Source organism: Neltuma alba, unplaced genomic scaffold (assembly GCF_004799145.2).
Source record: "Neltuma alba isolate B1F8T4 unplaced genomic scaffold, ASM479914v2 tig00013251_pilon, whole genome shotgun sequence".
NCBI lineage: Eukaryota > Viridiplantae > Streptophyta > Magnoliopsida > Fabales > Fabaceae > Neltuma > Neltuma alba.
Genome location: NW_021637546.1, coordinates 219,787 through 239,375, shown reverse-complemented (window position 1 = coordinate 239,375; position 19,589 = coordinate 219,787). Strand labels below are relative to the sequence as shown.

Sequence of the window (19,589 nt, the reverse complement as noted above, 5' to 3'; positions counted from 1 at the left end):
AACTTATTTTTTAAATTTTTTTTTAAATTAGTTAATTAATTCTTACTAGAAGTATTTCAAAACACACCTTGACGTTTGAAATTTATATCTTTAAATCTCTCACAAATCCCTCGCTGTAACTGTTTGCTGGGGAAGAAACAAGATAAGCTGGAAATCCATTTAGTATTTATTTGGAGCCTTTTATTTTTAATTGCAATTTTGCCCGTCTCATGCACTGTAACATCGTTGGCAAAAAGAAATCAAAATGAACGATTTAAATTTATAGAATTACAAAGTAATTATAATTAAAAGTTCTTGCAATTATAAATAGCTTGTTTTACAATGATATCCCTAAAGATGGAGACCCTCTGGATAACAAAGAAAACGAATCCAATATTTAATAACATTTTCATTTGTTATAAACCCAGTCTATAATCTATAAGGACAATAAATACAAAGGATTCTAGAAGGGAGAAAAAAACACAACTGGGAGATGCTACTGATAGAGGCCCCAGATTATGGCACCTGGCAGTTACTTTGCCGTTACCTATATTTTCGTTGATGAGGATCAGCTTCGAGTCCACACATGAGCTGAGAGTGAGAACGGCAATTGACGCTGCGGCTTCACATCACAGCGGCATTTCGGCAGCTTGAGATCAACTTTAGCAGCTAATAACTGATCGAATTACTTCATCTTCGTTCTCAGCCACTTCCGCCTCACAGTAATTATCAGAATTTGGTAGTCCATATTATAAGAAAACTTCTCTCTTTGTTTCGGATAAATGCGTCATTTTCTTGTTCGCTTTTCCTTCGTGATTTTCTGTGTTCTGACTTAATGTCGTGCTTCCAGAGATTGTAATCAAAATCATGATATATGCGAAGACGTATGGTCGTGGACAAGGCTGGTTCACATATTTATCCTCCTCCATCCCTACATTTAGTCCTCGGTATTTAATCTGTTTATAGTGTGATAAAAGACAGAAGTAATAGCTGTTGGTCAGTGAACAAAAAGCTAAATAAACCTACTTTGGATTTAGAATACAGGCTAAATCAGGATCTTTGCTATAAGAACACTCCTCCTTTGAAATGTTATCCAAACAGAACTGTTGGTGTTGCAATTTCTGCTTTATGAACCCAATGGAACAGCCATTTTCTTTTTCTGTACAATCGCAAGCCTAAATTTTGTGATCTTTGGTGATTTGCTTCCTTCTGTTCTAAATTTGAATTTCAGGAAGAAAATGGAGATCAAGGTAAGCGAAATGACTTCCTCCGATTCAAATGCAAAGAAGGCAAATTTATATGCTGCCAAAAAGGAAAGAGTTAAGCTTCCAACATATAGTGGTGGTCTGCAAGGCACAGGATACCACTTTAGTGAATTTCTAAGGCATCCCAGTGGAATAGAAGCAATGTTGAACACGAGGGCCTTGCAATCTTTTAATTGTCTTGACGCAAACACTTACAGGTATTCCACATCTTTAATTCTTCTTTACTGGCTTCATTGATCCTTTTAGATAGGTTCAGGAGCACCCCCGTTGATAATGGATTTACGTTGCATCCATGTGTATGAAGTTCGTGTTTCATCTAAGGCATTGATTTTTGGCCAAAAAAAAAAACTAAAGCATTGATTGAGTTCGGCAGTCTAGTGGTTTAGACAGTAAATTTCTATTTTGGTGAATAATTATGTTATGCTTATTTCTGCAGGTGTACTTTGCCTAAACTTCAACTTCTGAACTTTGAGGCCGTTCCTTTGCTGGATCTGCGGGTAACGCCAACAAATGAAGATTGTGTCGTGGAGATGCTTTCCTGTAAGGTATGATGTACTAGGATGAATTTGCTCCATACAGGTTGCACTTTAGAGTGAAATGCATGTGGGCCGCGTTAAAAAAATTATTTAAAAAGAAAAAAGAAAAAAAGACACTGGTTTTGAGTGCACGTCCTTTTACAAATAGCAAGGCAGCCTAATGCAGTTTCGAGAAATCCTAGTTAGTTCTAAGAACAAAAAAGCAGATGGATTGAACATGCGCCTGATGGATTTACATTTCACTTTGTGGGATACTTCACTATTTTACAGTTTGAGGGTTCAGAAGTTGTGGAGCGCCAGAACAACCACTTCTCAGGTAACAGTACATGTTTTTCTGAATGCGGAAGACAAATGGTAGAGGAAATGATTTTACTTTGGTTTACAAGCTCTGCAAAATCGATGAATTAAAATCATAAAACACGTTTATTTTCTAGAGATCCTTGCACAAACAACCAGCTCCTTCTGTGACCTATTGATCTGTCTTCTCTAACATAAGGGAAAAAGCCATTGTTCAGCACTGTTTTCTGCTTAATTTATGTTTGTCTGCATAGCTGATACCACTTTTTTTTTTTTTAATTTTCTCTTGACTCCATCAATGTGCAAATGTTCATTAATCTTAACTCTGGATTTGCAGCATTCATGATAAATCACATGACATGGGGCATGGATGACGCTGAATCATTTCTAGAAGTTGATGTTAAGTTGAATATCACTCTTGAGGTTGTTCTTATCCTGATGAAAGATATACTAGTGAAGTATTCTGTGTTCTATCCATATCCACTTATCTTTTCTTTTAACACATTACTGGAGAACAGAAGGGAGATGGTCTCATATGTTATCATGGTGGAATTTCACATCACAGGGCACAAACTGCCTTAATTGGACAAAGCCCTCTTGAAGTCTATAAATACCATTGGTAGAGGAATATAAATTTAGTAGTGTGGACAAGAGGAATTGTTTTACTTTAAGAGATCCCATTGTCTAGAGATGCTGTCTACCCCAAAAACTTGAGGCAGACATGAACCAAGTCACAGAAGGAGGGTGGGAATTAAAGTAAAAAAAACACTTGATGGCTGGTCCTTAGAAAAAATTAAAAGTTAATCCTGTTTTATCAATGGAAAGTACCAGATTGATTGTGGGAATACAAAAGTCAGATGAATAGGAGGTTCTCTCGAAACTTTCTATAGATCATGCTAGGAATTGAGGATCGGGTGACCTCTTAGGACCTAAGTGATGTTTGCCTCTCCCTGTGCAGGTTTCACAAATTGACTACTTTCGAAAGTTGGTCGTCTTCTCCTTATTTTCAGTTCTTAGCAGTATATAGTTACATAACGTAATTGAACTGAATTTTTTTCCCCCCAAAAACAAACAGGAGTTATTACTATATTTCTACACAGTAAACTAATCTCCCATTTGCTTCCCGCCTTCCTCACAACTTTTGACTGACAGATCTACACACGTCCATTCACCATGATGCCTAAAGCAGCTGTTGAGCGTCCTGGAACTATGTGAGTCAACAATGTCTTAGTTATGGGTTTCCTTAGGTTCATATTCTTTTATTAACAGCTCCTTTCTAAGCACTGTGATATACTCCTCCTCCTCCTCCTCCTCCTCCTCCAGTCTTAAATGTAAAACCTAATTAAGGAGTTAATATTGATCCTATATATAAAACCAATTTCGCATATTTATTGATTTTTTTCCAAATTAACCCTATAGATATTCCCCCAACAAGGAAGGGATGGAATTAAAAAAGATACTTAGAGTATTTTAAAAAAGAACATATCACATTAACTAATTTAGTTAACATCTTTAATCTGTTCAAATTAGTTACTTAAGTCTTACATTAAAGACTGGAGGAGTATTTTCTTTAGAGTATGCGCTATAATATGAAAGGAACTCCATAATCTATATACTTCCTAAATCTTGCATAATTGCAATTTTTTCAGCTTCTTATGCCTTCAAACACTTGTATTTCTGTGTGGATACGTGCAGAATGATGCAAGCATTGGTAGACAATCTCGTGCCACTACTAATTCAGCAGCTGTTACGAGATTATGATGAATGGGTTCAAAAGCAATTGAAAAATATCCCATAAATGAGGGTACTAATCTCATGATAAACTGGTGAGAGATCGTTTCATTGATATGACAATTGATTCATTTTGTTTAGATCTGTCCAGTAACCAAGGCCAGAAATTCCTTCATTTTGTTCTTTCTTCAGGGCAAGGCACCATATATCCGCAATCACCCAAAAGGTACAGTTCCCATCACCTGACTACACAAACATCACATCTGGCTTCGCCGTTGGTCCAACTGGTCACCTTGTGCTATGATACTTGTTAATCTTTCATTCATCAATTCAGCCCAGAAAAGGTAACATATCACATTTTTTTAACCTGGACGAACTGCAAGTAAAATTTAAATTTGCTTGTAACGCGAAAGAAAGCATGTATAGTATACACTCCCGAAGACAGTGATGTATTTCGGCCGAAAACAAAGGACAATAATGTAAATGTATTGGGCTCTGATAAGACTAAGAAAAGCTGTTCCCATGACGAGCCCACACTTTGGTCTGGGCTTGACGGTCTGCCAGTTATTTATTGTCTCCGGTCCTTAATATAAGGTCTCGTTTGATTTTTATTTTGATCCTAAATATAAGATTTCAATCCACTTTATCTCTTATATTTATCTATTTTTTTTCAAGATAGTATTTGTAATAATAGTAATTCTAACCAATGTACTTGATCAATAAATATATTTTAGAAAAGACAACACATATTTATTACAACTAATTAACTTAATTAGTTTTCTTAATCTACTCAAATTAATGAACGAGCTCTTGTATTAAGGATCGAAAGTGGTACTTACCAACGTCCAAGTTGGCTTGCCTAAGAGTTGAAGCTAGGTCTGGTTTGCTTGGAATGATTTAAAAGAGAGATTAACTATAAAATGTAGACTTTGTTTATCTTTTTATTATCTTTTTTATATTTTACAAAAAAATATGAGGTGATTTTTCATCACAACTTTATTTTCTTTTTATTTGAATATCCAACTCTATTATATTGGACATGATCTGAAAATTTACGTGCTCATGTTAACCAAAATCCCTTTTTAAACAAACCCATGTTTTAGGAAGTAGACATGTAAAAGATACGACAACATTCAAACCGGGATTAATAATTAATATCAATACTAATACAATGGTGAGATATTCAAAAATCCTAAATAATTTCTTTTTTGGATTCTGAACAAGTGCATGAGAAAAATACTTAAAAAAATATAAAGACGAGTGGAAAAAGTCTACATAAACTTCAGATTCTTTCCTATCGTCTAAATATACTATGCAACAATGCAAAGACTCGGTGACTCACATTGTCATTACACGATGTATTTTGTTCTTCTACTTGCTTTTTTTTTTTTTTTTTTTGCTATACAAATTTTAGGAAAGGGGTTGGACTCACCCATGATTTAAGGACAGGGCACCTAACACTTGATCTATTGGGGCTTGTCCCTACAGGCATAGGAATATGACAAGCAAACTTTTTTTTTCTAGTCTAATAGGTAGGAATTTCCCAATTTTACTACGCTGTGGTGATACCTCCCCAGCACCGCGACCGGAGCCACAACAAATGGCACTCTCCAGGATTAAACCTCCTCTTTTTGGTGAGAAAAAGTTCAACCCCTTCACTAACTGAACCCACGGAGCAAGGGTTTCTACTTGCTTTTTTATCTCCTCAATTCCATCCTCAACTTTATTTTCTCTTTCGGGCTTTGTTTGGGCTGATTCTAAAGTCCCAGCCTAACCCGTATTGCCCTCCCAAGTCCATAGCCAGCAAGGATTAAGACCCGTTTGCCCGAAAGCTCTTCCTTGAAACCCGCCGCACTGGAGCTGCTCCTTCTTTTATATAGCCTTACAGGCGGCACACGGCAAAATCGTAGTTATAGGAAACCCTAACTGAATCCTCCGTTTCCCTATTTCCTCATCTCACCTCTCTGTGAGAAAGAGGTGATTCTTCATTTCGATCTTCAATATGTAACGTTAGTTTGATTTTGTCGCGAGACACCTCAATTAATCGCAACTGAAAAGGTTGGCGAAATGACGCTCGAAGAAAGATAGAGATTAAGTAGTTTGTAGAGACGGAGTGAATTCAAAGATGTCAGCTACACCTGCTTGCTTTCTATCTCTCCTTGGGAGCTTCGATCTCGTTGTTGCTCCGTGGGTTTATCTTTATATTTTTACCAGCCTTCTACTCTCTTTTTTTTGTTGGGCATTTTTTTTTCCAATAGGGAATGGTAGTCCGACGACGATGAAAACCGTGGTTTGTCGTAGAATATGTTAGTCATGCTTGGAAATGAGAAGAAAATTCTAGTACTTAGTAATTTCACTAACTTGTTAATTGATGTCGGTGTTGTGTATTACAGCAGGAGAATTTCTTTGTATTTTTGAAGGTGGCCAATTAGCCACTCACACGGCAACTCTAGAGTTGTCTTTCTGTGTGTGAATGGTCAGTAAGCTCACCTAGAACAAGTCTTGTTTGATCGACCATTACAATGAAGCTGCTCTGCTGTGAGCCTGTAAGGTTTCATTGATTGGGTCTGTCAAACTACATACCCGAAACTCCTGTCCTGACACATATGACAAGTTTCATTCCTAGTTTTGCCCCTTTATATGTTTTTAACCAATTCCTGTGTAGCAGGATTTGACAATCTGCTTGTAAAATTGCGGTCGTGGTGGTTATGCAACAGCGTTAGGCTGCAATTGTGGTCTGCAATGACTACAATTCAATCATGCTGGGTAGCTCGTTAGCTAGTCACATACTACTTCAATAAATACTTGTGTGATTGGCAGTTAAGCTACCAAGAGTGATCAGTTGTTGGCAATTAATGGTGAAGCAGAGCTTGGTGGTTCTTGTCTCTGTGTCCACCATCTACTACACCTCACACACCTGGGCCATGCATTTTGTTGAAGACCAGCTATTAGAAAAAATGACATGATAATAAATTGGACACTAATGCTTACAAAAGACAAGAAAATTTAAAGGATCGGGCATTTCTCGCCAGACAATGTTAATAGATGTGTTTTCTTCACTGTTATGGTAGCCAATCAGCTAGTAATTTAGCAGTAGCAAAGTGCTGCCATTGTGTTTGCTGATGAAACCGTAATGTTACTAATGCGTTTCCAGTAAGAGTTTCTTAGAAGTAGAATGCGCGATGTTGACAGCACATATGCTTAATTAGGATCGCTATAAATAACGTGCCATCCAGAGGAGCTATGCATCCTATTTTGCAATATGTGAAATCTGTTATTATGCTAGTTTTTAGAGTTCAAACATGCATAAACTATGGTAAAGTAGCGGTCTGGTTGCTTGAATCTATGCAGAAGGGATTGAAAGTAAAGCATTGAAGATGTGTAGCCTCTTTTGCAACTTTAGGGGAACATAATTGTCTTTCGGGGCCCTGTATAAGGCTCAGCATTGGCTTTCCATGGTCCGATCCGTTGTGAGAGACTTGGAAGCCGGCTTGCCTGGTCAGTGGTCGGGTAGCTTTGGAAGTCTGATCCTGGACTGGGACCCGGGAGTATGGTCTGCCAAAAATTATAGGCGACTAACTAAGCAAGCATATATTCAGACGTGCTTGTGTACGTGCGTCTTTTGCGCAACAAAATATAACTTTGTCCATCGCATTCATGGGAGCGAGAGCAAAGCGAGGCCAGAGCACCTGGGGTAGGGAAGTTGGAGATGAGCCGGTAGGACCCGTTTAGTTCAATACTTCAGTTACATGTCCCTTCAGTAATGTAATGCAATGCCATACAATGCATTGTGATGCATTATTTAGTGTCGCATGTTGGAACTTAGTACGGCCTCTCCTGCTCCTATTTCCTCGTAGAGTGATAATTTCATATTAGCAAAAATTGAAATTAGCACAAACCAACGACCCCAATTTGAGAACAAATTAAACAAAAGCCCCCATTTGGAACGTATGCGAAAGGGCAGAAGAGAAGGAGATAGACAAGTAGCAAGCAACATCTTTTTACCCACTAAGGGCTTGTTTGAATTGCTGTTTGGAATGCCAAAAGCATACAGGAAAACGTGAAATTGAAATTGAGGTTTGTGGCTTATTGTAACTCAGAAGATTGTTTGGATTGAGGTTCGTTTCTAACTAACTTATAAAAAAAAGTAACTTTTCTAACTGACTTATCCAATGTAATTTTGATCAATTTTTCTAACTGACTTATCCAATGTAATTTTGATCAACTTTTCTAACTGACTTATAGAAAAATTGTGCAAAACTTACGATCTAATTAGTTATGTGATTCTATTTACTTTAATTCGAGACCAAATAAATTTTAATTTATATTCATGTTTGTTCATTATGTATATTTAATTAATTATCTACAATATATTTTCAAATTTTTCTCCGTAACAAATATTTTTATTTTATAATTTTACAAATAAACTGTTTATATTTTATCATAATAATTTTACGTGTTTCTTTAAATTATTATTACATTAAAAATATAAAATTTTAAACACTACTCTATATCCTTTTCAGTCATTTTACAATTAAACTAATTTTTCTATTAATCATCTAAATAACTTTTAACTTTTTCAACTGACTTTTAAAAGCATCTATCCAAACATAAATTGTATTACACTAACTGACTTTTACTCTAACTTCAGTTACAAAAGTCAATTGGGTTAGAAGTCAGTTTTACCCAACACCAATTTAAACATACCCTAAAGCTCATAGACTAAAGCTCATAGACAAAGATCGACGGTTCACCCGTAAATCGGCCTTGCAGGAGATTGAAACCCCACAGCTGTTTGACCTCGAACTGAAGCTTTAAACCGAGAGGGTATACCATGACTACAGCGGGAACAAATGATCTTGCAGTGTAGGAGCGGACAACAAAGAAAGATTTTGGGTGAGGTGACCGTTGCTCCTCAAAAATCATTTATGAAATTTGCGGTCACCATCGAACTTGCAAGCTTGATTGATTATAGGATGTCAATGCCCCTTGAAGGTCATTTAGGGAAGGGAACGATAGGGCCGGCTGCAATGGGATTGAATCAAAACAGCTCTTAATTATCACAAAAATGGTACGCCCTACTGTGCTTATTATAAGTATCAAATACCTGATCCAAGTATTATTAATTATTAGTTAAAATTAGTTAAAAATATGTTCTTCTGGTCTTATTTATAAGGCAAGCAGATAAGGTTTTTCTTTGTAAATTTATAAATAAGATTAGAAGAATTTTTTTTTTTTCAAATCTGTTCTTATAAAAAATGAAAAAAAATGTGTTGAGAAATATGACAGGAGAGAGAATAAATAATTAATGACAAAATAAAAAATACATTAAATATTAAAACAAAATTAAATTGAAACTTATAAAGTAGATCACACTTCTTTCTAAATTTAAAGTTTATAAATAGAATTAGAAAAAGTAGTTTGTATGCTTTTTTTTAGGAAATAGAAGTTTCATTTTATCAAAAAAGAAAAAGAAAGATGAAAACAAGCAGAAATTTTCAGAGAACATCGTAAATTGTAAGTGCTAGTTTTTCAAGTCAAAACTCAACATGTACACATCCGACTCTGACAGTCAATTTAGATGCATAACGTATTATCTTACCTCGTTATCTTAATTCTTAAACAAACGCATAACGTAAAGACGGTTTTATAAAATTTAAAAAAAAAATTTAAAGGGGTAATTTTTGCCAACAAATCTATTGAGAATGTTACGTGATGCCGTGATAATATCAAGCAGAAAAAACGAGTCATATCTCATTCTTCTTAACTCGCCTATTTTCTGCTGACACTTATTTCGAGCCTCGGATAACTTGAACCTAGCCTGCTTAATGTTGGTTGTTACTAGAACGATCCCTGGCTCCTTCCACGGTTGAGCCATGAAAGGCATCACATAAAAATCCTATAGACAGTGTGATCATGTGTTTCACTGAGGGGAACAAGGCAGAAACTGAAACCCTAAACGCAACCGACTTGTATAGCCATAAGAAAAATATCTACATTTACCTTAGTTCAGGAGCGATAAAACTGGAAAAACGAACAAAGTAACAAAGAAGCAACCAGTCTCTTACATTTATTTATAAACCTAAGGTGATACCCACATCGCCTACATCTGCACCACATAATCAGCCGAGGAGACTTTGTCCAATTCATCCTTATCGCCATCATTGCCATCATCAAAGAAATCCTCCCGGACATTGCCCGCTAACATGAGAGCAATCAGCCAAAAGAGGGATGAATCGAGAGATAAAAAGGCACCACCACCAAGAAGACCAGTCTTAGCTGTAGGGCAGTCGTAGCTCGGATTACGATGAACATTTTGTGACCAGTGAAGCTGTTCCGTTATTGTTGGCCACAACAGAAATGCTGCCGCTAATCCAGTTGTAAGCCTAAAATAATAGTCCGTGTTACAGAATAAGTTATTCAGCAGATGCAACAGCAAGATAAGAGATATGAAACTAAAACTGGCCAAAAGCATGCGTAAACAAATAAGAGGTTTGGTGTACCATAATTTTAAACCTAGTATCTTGAATATTAAGTGGCACCCAAGATGTGAGATGTCTATGTTTGATACAAAGATATACAAGTCATACCAACAGGTATTCTGAGCGGTATCTCATATCACACCATTTTTAGTTTCGTGGACTCCTATAAAACTGTAATTGTCTCTTTTCAAGGACAACTTTCAATTGTCATATCTAACATGAATCTCTCCCAGTCATAATGTGTGAGGTACCATGGTATGACACATCAAGGAAGCATGCTGTCAAGTTATTGATGAACATCCTTTTTTTAAGTAATTGGAACGGCTGTGCCATTTTGTAGCAGAAAAACCCAGAATTCAATTCTCAAAATATGGCAGAACTACTAAACCCTCGAGATATCTCTTACTTATATGATCAGGGAACAAGAATGAAACAATGTTATTGCATGATTCAATGACCTGATGGAAAAATAATTAAAAACGGCTCAGTGAAGGATCAGAAAAGTCTACTTACAATGCAATGTTGAAGAATACCATGAAACTACCGCTTCTAAACAGAACCCCTTGTGGAACAGATTTCCCTTTGTAGGGGTAAAATAGAGACAGGTAGCCAACCACGGCAGAGGCAAAAAGAAATGCTACTGAGAGATATCCCAATAAAACAGTTGGATCAGATGGGTACTGGCAAATAACACTGCCCTTGCTAATTATTGCGTTACCAGCAGCAGGCTATAGTAAGGAAAGAAGAATAGAGCTCAAGTTTAGATTATAATTTAAATAAACATCTTAAGAATGTAGGAAACATATTATGAGGCCGGCAAATACTGATATAATAATGCCTAATATGAAATGTGTGAGTATCTATTATTATTATTATCTGTCTAATTCGTTCAAGCAATAAAGAGAATGGGTTTCTAATATATCTCATTCTTCACAGTACATTAGTCATCGCTCATGGGAATACATACTACGTATAGACAGAATATCGTAAGGATTTAGAAAAGAGATTTAGTAATCTGTGTTGTGTGTGAGTATATAGTATAACTTTCCAGTTAATTTGTCCAAGCAATAAAAGGGACAGGTTTCAAATAGATTTTACACTTCACAATAGGTTGGTATTCGTATAGCCAGAACATTGCAAGGGTTTACAAAAGTGATTCATTAATGATTGTTGGGTGTGAGCTTCTAGTATTACTTTCCACTTAATTCCAATCAATAAAAGGGACTAGTTTCAAAAGGATCACATCCTTAAATTATCGCTCGGACTACAAATTTAACAACAGACGCACTGGATGGAAGAGTCAGGATAATATCAGATTTACACAACCACCTTAAATTGTCCCATAGAACACTACAAAATCCTTGTCTAGATGATCACCTTCTTGTTTTCGGCAATAACTCCCAATATGAAAGACGCCACGCCAAAAGCTGTTACAATTGTAGCCATCTGCTTCACGCTGAGAGCCATAGTGCCCTGCAAGAGGAAGGGTGAAAAAGTTCAGCAGACAACGAAATTGAATGACACGATAACATAATCAGGAACTTCTTTTGGAAGCCGCAAAAAGAATGCAAAACCAAAAAGGGAAAAATAAATCCAAATCACAGAAACAATATTCTAAAGACTATAAAGAGAAACAGAAAAAAATGCGTGCCTGATAATTCACGATCAGGATAGTCGATGAGGGAGGGGGAAGAGATAGATGATAGAGTGAGATTGAAAGCCGAACCTACAAGCGGATTCGGAATTTCACTCAAAGAAAGGGTGTTTCTCGGGACACACAGCGAAGGGAATGAGAAAGAATGAAAGATATAAGGGAGGTTTGGATTCGCATACCTTAGTTTGGCCGGTAGGTAGCAACGAAGAACGGAGATTCGGTTAGATACCAAAAAGCCTCTGTAGTCTGTACCTTCGAAACTGAATCTCTGGGTTGGCAGTACAGAGCAATCTGGTTGAATCCAGCTGTGCGCCGAATATCCAAAAACGTATTTATTGTTATCCCCGAAGGAAATTAGGTTAATATATGATTTAATGGCTTCCTATATGCTACCTCCCCCATGCTAACTGCGACAAGTTATTTGTGATTTACAAACAAAATTTTATAATTAAGATCAGAAATAATATATAATAATTTCTTTTTTTAACAAAAATATAATATAATTTCATTGGTACAACAAATTAATGTTAATGCATGTATGTAAAGGATTAAGAGTCTGTTTGCCCAGTACTTTTAAGTATTTTTATGAAACAAAATTTTTCTTGCATATTTATTTTATATTTTATAAATTATAATTAAAAAACTGTTTTTAAACTCACAAATCCCAACAAGGAAGGCAGACTATATTTGTTATCTTGTGCCATTTGATTTTGTGAAATACTCGTGTGACCCTATTTATAAGATAAAATTTTTTAGTAAGAATGTATTATTTTATTCTTTATTTGTTATAATATAGATAATTATTTTTTTAAAGATGTATGTATTAAATAGGAGTAATATTGAAAAGTTATATTTTAATAGAAAATTAATATAGTTTAAAGTTATTTTTTGTCTGTATAAAATATATTTGAAGTGTTTTATAAATAAAACTAGAAGAGTAGTATCTTTTATTAAAAAAATAATAAATATTATAAGAAGGAGATTAATCGAATAAGATATCCCTATATATGGGGGAATATGCCGGATAATGATATTCTTAATGCATGTATATACATATATAACATATATCTCACAAGGATATGAAAATAATTGCTTTTATTTTTTTATATGTAAAGATATTCTTAAAATATTTTTATTCTCTTGTTAATTTTAATAATATACGTTGTCATATTTTATTATTTTAACTTTTCGTTTTTAACAGTATATTAAAAGAGTCTGAACTAGCGCTGCTTATTTTCTTAGAGGGTGCTTGGCAAAATCTGAAAGATTTTTTTTCCTTGACCCAAACCATAGCTTCGGCCAAATATTTGTCAAACACCCAACTGTTATTTGGGTGTGTTTGTTTTTGGGTACAAATTTGAGAGGTGTTGGTGTCATCATTATGACTGTCAAAGGACACCCACCTCCATATGACAGAAAACACCTCATATTCAATTACAAACTTCTTTCTCTTCGTTCTTTTCATTCCATCTTTGCTCCTTCAAATATTATATATTAATTATTTATTAATTATATTTTCTTATATATTATTTATTATGTTGGCAAAAAATATATTATTAACAAATTATTACTTCAAATTAAAATATATTATAAAATCTATCTTTTATGTAATTATCATATTAATTTATGTCTTTTTTTTAGTAATTTGTGCATATAAAAAGTGCTTCCGATAATAACTATCCAAACACTCTCACTTTATCAGAATCATTTTTTCACAAAATATATTCTTTCAAAATCTATTCTCAAAAATAATTTTTTCTTCAAAAACTATTCTTCAAACTATAATTTGGTTTTATCAAAACACTTATGATAATACGTTTTGTGGCATGAAGAAGCGATTCCACGAAAAGTCACAGGAGCCAAAAACTTCATCAATATTCAGAACAGTCAACAGGATGACATGCTCCTTTAGTTTTATTTCTATGACAGAAAGAAGATTTTTTTTATTCTATTAAATAAAATACTGAGAAAATTTTGTTGTATAAATATATAATTTTACCCCTCAGTTATTATCATATTGACTTTGTTTATATGAAATATAATGTATATTAAATAGGGATAAAGTTAAAAAATTATTAAATTTTAAATTAGAGTTAATGAAATTTTAAATTTTTCTTAGTCTATATAAAACATGCTAGAAATGTTTTATAAATAGAATGAAAAGAGCATGAAACTTGTGGGGCCATTAATGGCTTAAAAAAAAAAAAAACTTGTGGGGCAGTGAGGACAAGGGAAGAGTGATGGAAGAGGAGATGGGAGCATTAAAAAGGGGAGTGATGGGGAAAGTTAAAGGGGAAGGGGTGAGTAATTTTTCTCCATTTTGTTTAACCAATTAGTACGAGAAGGAGACCGGAGGCAGGGAGGTCCATTTTTTCAAATAAAGGAACTCAAAAAAATAGTGTTTTTATATGAATCGACATAAATTTTTTTTATACTTATCTCTTATATCGTAAAATTACTTTTAAAAAGTTAATCTAGCCGCACACAAAATTCATTGAAATTTCTCGTCTCATTTGACCTCTCATTTCCTTCAGCCAAATCGACTCAAGGAACAAATATAATTCGTTTTCCAGTTTTCATAAAGTATTGCTTCTTCTTTTCTTTTCTTTTTCCAATGTTATGAATTCAATATCTTGTGATAAGTTGAGTTGCTTTTGTGTTATCGCATCAGAGATATGATTTCAACTCCCCCCCCCCCCCCCCAAAAAAAAAAAAAGGCTTCCCTCATCATCACCGCACAGCTGTCTTAAATGCCTGTGCCGCTGCTGCTGTATGCATGCACTGGACTCGGTGGTGATCGCGGAATACCACAACTTCTTTCACATCTTTGTGGTTTAGTAGGGATCTCATCAGGTCCAAATTGGTAGGCCAGTCCTTGTATTTTTGCTTGGGTGACCCAATCTAGTTTGGATGGCCTAAGAGGCCAGACCAGACCCAGCTTCAATTCAAACGCCACTTGGACAACGATGAACATGTCAATGCCACGATGAAAGTATAACTGGCTGAAGAAAATCAGGGCTGACTTGTTTTCGTTAGATGGCAAGTGGTTATTGGCTACGGATTTGTCATTATATTGTCTTTCTTTTGTTTAAGGATTTTCCCCGTATTTTATTTGAATAGCTCACTGTGCTTTGTGTTAAAAAGTTCACTTTGCTTTGAACCTGACTCTAAAGTGTGTCGTGAGTAATGTTCTTACATCATCATTATCCATGTTCCATTGGCTGGCCGAAAAGAAGATCTTTATCATCCATTCACGCAGATAGGACAGGCCAAACACCACATGAGAAGCATCATCAACTTTATTTGAAAAATAATAATCGGTGAAATATTAGTAGTATGAATTATAAAAACACAGGCCTCTGTGGACGTCCCCGGTTTTAGTAATTAATTATTTATATGTATCGGTATTAAGACGCACGACAATGACCATAAGGGGCCGTAGAAGACAAATAGCGCTGGGTTGTGAGGGTGACGGAAGGTGGGGTCACGCCGGGCAAAAAGGAGTGTGATCTTCACCAATCGTGAATTCGCGGTGGATATGCAGTCAGCCCCACACGGCCTATTGTTGTTATTAGTATTATTGTTCAGCTGGCGAAGAAGTGAGACTCTCTCATAAAAAAGAAGGGGTTTGATCTTAGAGAATGTCACTTTGTTGTGGTCCAGTCATAGTGTTAGGAGAGGCATCTCCACAGCGTAGTGAAGCTGAAAAATCCTACCTGTTGGGCTAGAAAAAAAAAAAAAAGCATGTTTGTCATACTCTCATACCCGTAGGGATAGATCCTAATAAATCTAGCATTAGGTGTTATGTCCTTAGATCGTAGGTGAACCCAACCTTTTTTTTTTTAAATTTGTATACCAAAAAAAATGTGTTCGCTATATTTTTCGGGAAACACTCCAGCCCGTAATCTTTTATTTAAGAAATATTTTTAAAAAAGCATTTAATGTCATTGGGTTATAAAATTCCAACAGCCTCCCAGGGGTCCCCTTATCCTTTGGATTTAGGAGTTTACTAATGGCTCCTTTGGATCTGCTAAATGTATAAGCACCTATAAACATTTTTACATGAGAGCTAACAATACTTTCCACATATATTTATTTTGTATTTTTTAAATTATAGCTGAAAAGTTGCTAACCCTGATATGAATAAAATAACAATGGGTCGTTGTTGTTGAATTTTTTGCCGCGGTTGATATCATCATCATCATGTATTGATGATTGTATATCTCTAAATTTTTTTTTGCAAGATACTACCTCGGATCCTTAATATAAGATTTTGTTTGCTTTTTATTTTGGTTCTAAATATAAGACCCTAATACACTTTGTCTTTCATGTTTATGTATTTTTTTTTCAAATAGTCCTTATAATAATAATTCTAGTCAATACACTTGATTAGTAAGGATATTTTAGAAACAACAACACCTATTTATTACAAATAACTAACTTAACTTATTTTTTGAACTTTCTCAAATTAATTAACTGGCTCTCATAATTAAAACTGGAGGTGGTGTAAATGATATCCTAGTAAGCATCATGTTTTAAATAAATGACTGGGTGCAAATTTTAATCTTTTGCATATGGGAAGAAAAAAAATTAGCCCAAACTCTTACTACCCCGGATAGCCTTTCCTATCAATAGAGAAAAGCTCATACCAACAAAATTATATTACAAAAATATTTTTTTAATGAAAACAATTTAGGCAAATTGGGTCTCGAAGACTCACTAAGATCAGGATATTACGGGGGTGTTTTGATGAAACCAAATCATGGTTTGGAGAATAGTTTCTAGAGAAAATAAATTTTGTGAAGAATAGATTTTGTGAAAAAGCGATTATGAGAAGTGAAAGTGCTTGGATAGTTGTTATCACAAGCACTTTTTATATATACAAATTACTAAAAAAAGCATAAATTAATATGATAATTACATAAAAGATAGATTTTATGATATATTTTAATTTAAAGGAATAAATTATTAATAATATATTTTTAACCAACATAATTAATAATACATAAGATAATGTAATTAATAAATAATTAATATGTATATATATTTATAAGATATAAGATTAAATATGTTTATAAAAAAATAATTGAGGAACGTTAAAGTCATATTATTGTTGAGATCTACTTTGATATCCACAGTCATACTCTCCAATTTGAGCCAGAAGCAGAATGGATTCACTTCCCCTGAAACCATGATTTTGGCCCAAACTATGGTTTCAGATTATTGGCCCAAAATTAATACTGTTTGAGTGACATCCCACCCAAATCATGGTTTTGCCGCCAACCATGGTTTTGGGGTACCCAAATAGGCTCTACATATTACTCATCAATTAGGTCCTCACATCGATAATATGATTTAAAATCATAATTACCAACTGAATCAATTCTCGTTGGTTACAAAGGCACAAAATTTTCTTTTCTTTTTTTTTAAATTTCCTTATTATTTTTGTTTTCTTGGCCAACACAATTTCCTTTTTACCCGGACACAAGAGAGTCAGTGCACCCGTTTCATATCACAAGGAAGGCTTTTTTGTGAGTGATATCGGCCAAATAAAACAAACAGCCTGTAACAGTCAACCTCGCAAAAAGTTGCACGTGAATCCTACCGTATCTATGACTCATCGTCCATTCATCCCTTTTGCACTTTCCTCATTCTCCTGTCTTCATCCGAGTACCGCATCTTTATTTTTAGGCTTTTTTTTTTCGTATTTTAAGGGAAAATGATAACGGCTATAATTAATTCTATTTATACCATACCAGAAGTGCAGAACATAAAAATAAAAAAGTGTAAAAATCCGAGAATAAACTTGAAAACCGATGTGTGTATTAAACAAGAAAACGTTCACTTGCATTTGATTGGGGGGTGGCTTCTCCGCAGACTAAATATGTCCATGTCAAAACTATAGTGGAGGCACCGGTGGTTTCTACGCCGTCCGATTCAATATTTATTCCTCTAATCGTATTTCTCTAGCGTCGCCCCTCATTTACTTTCTGTCTTCACATATTTCAAAAAAAAAAAATGATGGGAAAGCCATGTAAAAGGGACAATCAGAAAAGATTAGATATTCCCCGCCAAAAAATGAAAAGATTAGATATTGCGTTTGGAGCATTATCCTAACGATAAAAGGTAGTCTCTCGGCGTGAAAGCCGTGTCCGTTTAATTCCCCAGGATTGGTTAAGCTAGCTCTACTTTCATTTCTTTTTAAACTATATACTATTATTATCTTTAATATAAAATCTATTTAACTAATTTAATTAGATTAAGAAAGTTAGATAAGTTAGTTAATTATAAGAAATGTGACACGTTTTTTTAAAATATTATAATTATCTTTCTTAATACCTCATCTTCCGCTTCTATTTAATTATGGTTGAGAAAGTATTTATAGGAGTAATTTAGAAAAAATTGATAAATATAAGAAATGGGTCATATGTTTAGAACCAAAACCAATTCAATAATTAAGTCTTACATTAAGAACCGGGGGAGTATTCTATTTGTCGAGTTCTATCAATCTATTCCAATATAAAAAATGGTTCTTTGGAAATATAAAACTATTCTTTTAGTTAGCGTTTCCTGCTAATTATTATTATTTATTATAAATATAAAAACTAGTTTGTGATACAATTTTTACTACAAACTAATTATTATATTTAGAATAATAATACGCAAATTTATTATTTTCTCGGCAAATATGCTAATATTTGACATTCCGATTCAAAAGCCTCGTAGAGCTGGGTTTTCTTTTCTTCCCCCCCCCCCCGACAGAAATCATCCATTATCAAAGAAACAACACAGTCCACAACCGCAAGAGAGAAAAAACGAAGTATGATCCTTGTTGAAAAAACAAAGTATATCATTCAAAAAAAAAAAACAAAGTATGATCTAAAACAAAAGAAAAAACAAAAGCTAGAGCACAAAACACAAAACCAACCAAAACTTTCATCCCGCATCAAAAGGAGAGCCCTGGAGATCGTTCAGCAGGAGCTTCTGAAAAGCTGACGGCTGAGTTGGGTTTTCAAGCTAAATTCATTCCAAGTGAAAAAAAAAGGTGTGTTTAATATTATATTTTTTTAGTTCATTTTAATATTATAAAAAAATTTGAATTTTCTCTAATTTGACTAGACACGACTACAGTAAATCTTTATTAACAAAACCGGATTAGATAAAAGTTGTTCTTTATATTAAAATATATAATAAAATATTAATTTATATGCGGGTGATTGGATCGGATTGGATCGAACTTGAATTTTTGGTTTTGGATGCCCGAAGGCGTGGGCCCCGAGTCCGATTCATTGTGATATTGTCCGAGGGTGCAGGACAATGCATCGTGTCTGTGGGTCGGTGTCAGTGGCCACAGTCTAGTTAGTGGCTACTGCGTAACACTGTTTCCATGAGATCTGCTTTAGTTCAAAGCTTGTTATTATTTACATGGAAAGTTATTGCCGTTGCTGCTATTATTGCTCCTGTCCTATTGTTGCTAATATTGGTATATTTCCCGTCAGGGGAATTTCATTATCAATTTATTTGAGCTGCTCTTATTTTTCGTCTCACTTTCCTGACTTCCTCAACTCTGTCGAAAGTTTTAAGGCTTGTTTGGAATCAACTTTATTAAGTGCTTATAATTACTTTTATGTAAATCAACATCTCA

At 34.6% G+C, this 19,589-nt stretch overlaps 2 protein-coding genes across 8 annotated transcripts; one reads left to right on the top strand and one right to left on the bottom strand.

Moving 5' to 3' along the window:
• Positions 1-552: 552 nt before the first annotated feature.
• LOC114735759 (uncharacterized) lies at positions 553-4,423 on the top strand. 6 transcript variants are annotated; one of them, XR_003739293.1, is made up of 9 exons: positions 553-701; positions 830-926; positions 1,211-1,441; positions 1,681-1,789; positions 2,051-2,096; positions 2,415-2,500; positions 3,230-3,288; positions 3,727-3,903; positions 4,001-4,423. XR_003739293.1 is itself a non-coding variant. In XM_028923501.1 (9 exons), exons 2-8 carry the CDS (start codon positions 847-849, stop codon positions 3,873-3,875), a joined length of 714 nt encoding a protein of 237 aa, XP_028779334.1. In that variant the 5' UTR covers positions 555-718; positions 830-846; the 3' UTR covers positions 3,876-3,903; positions 4,001-4,423. The 6 variants fall into 6 exon arrangements, 1 of the variants encoding a protein (XP_028779334.1); XR_003739291.1 differs by having other exon boundaries at positions 553-718; XM_028923501.1 differs by having other exon boundaries at positions 555-718; positions 3,773-3,903.
• A 5,330-nt stretch (positions 4,424-9,753) lies between these two features.
• LOC114735768 (uncharacterized) lies at positions 9,754-12,246 on the bottom strand. Of its 2 annotated transcripts, none has more exons than XM_028923518.1 (4): positions 12,124-12,246; positions 11,668-11,763; positions 10,804-11,018; positions 9,754-10,194 (listed from the first exon to the last, which is right to left on the bottom strand). In XM_028923518.1, the coding sequence occupies exons 2-4, from the start codon at positions 11,755-11,757 to the stop codon at positions 9,912-9,914; spliced, it is 588 nt and encodes a 195-aa protein (XP_028779351.1). In that variant the 5' UTR covers positions 11,758-11,763; positions 12,124-12,246; the 3' UTR covers positions 9,754-9,911. The 2 variants fall into 2 exon arrangements, with proteins under 2 accessions (XP_028779351.1, XP_028779352.1); XM_028923519.1 differs by lacking the exon at positions 12,124-12,246 and adding an exon at positions 11,942-12,102.
• Positions 12,247-19,589: the final 7,343 nt, after the last annotated feature.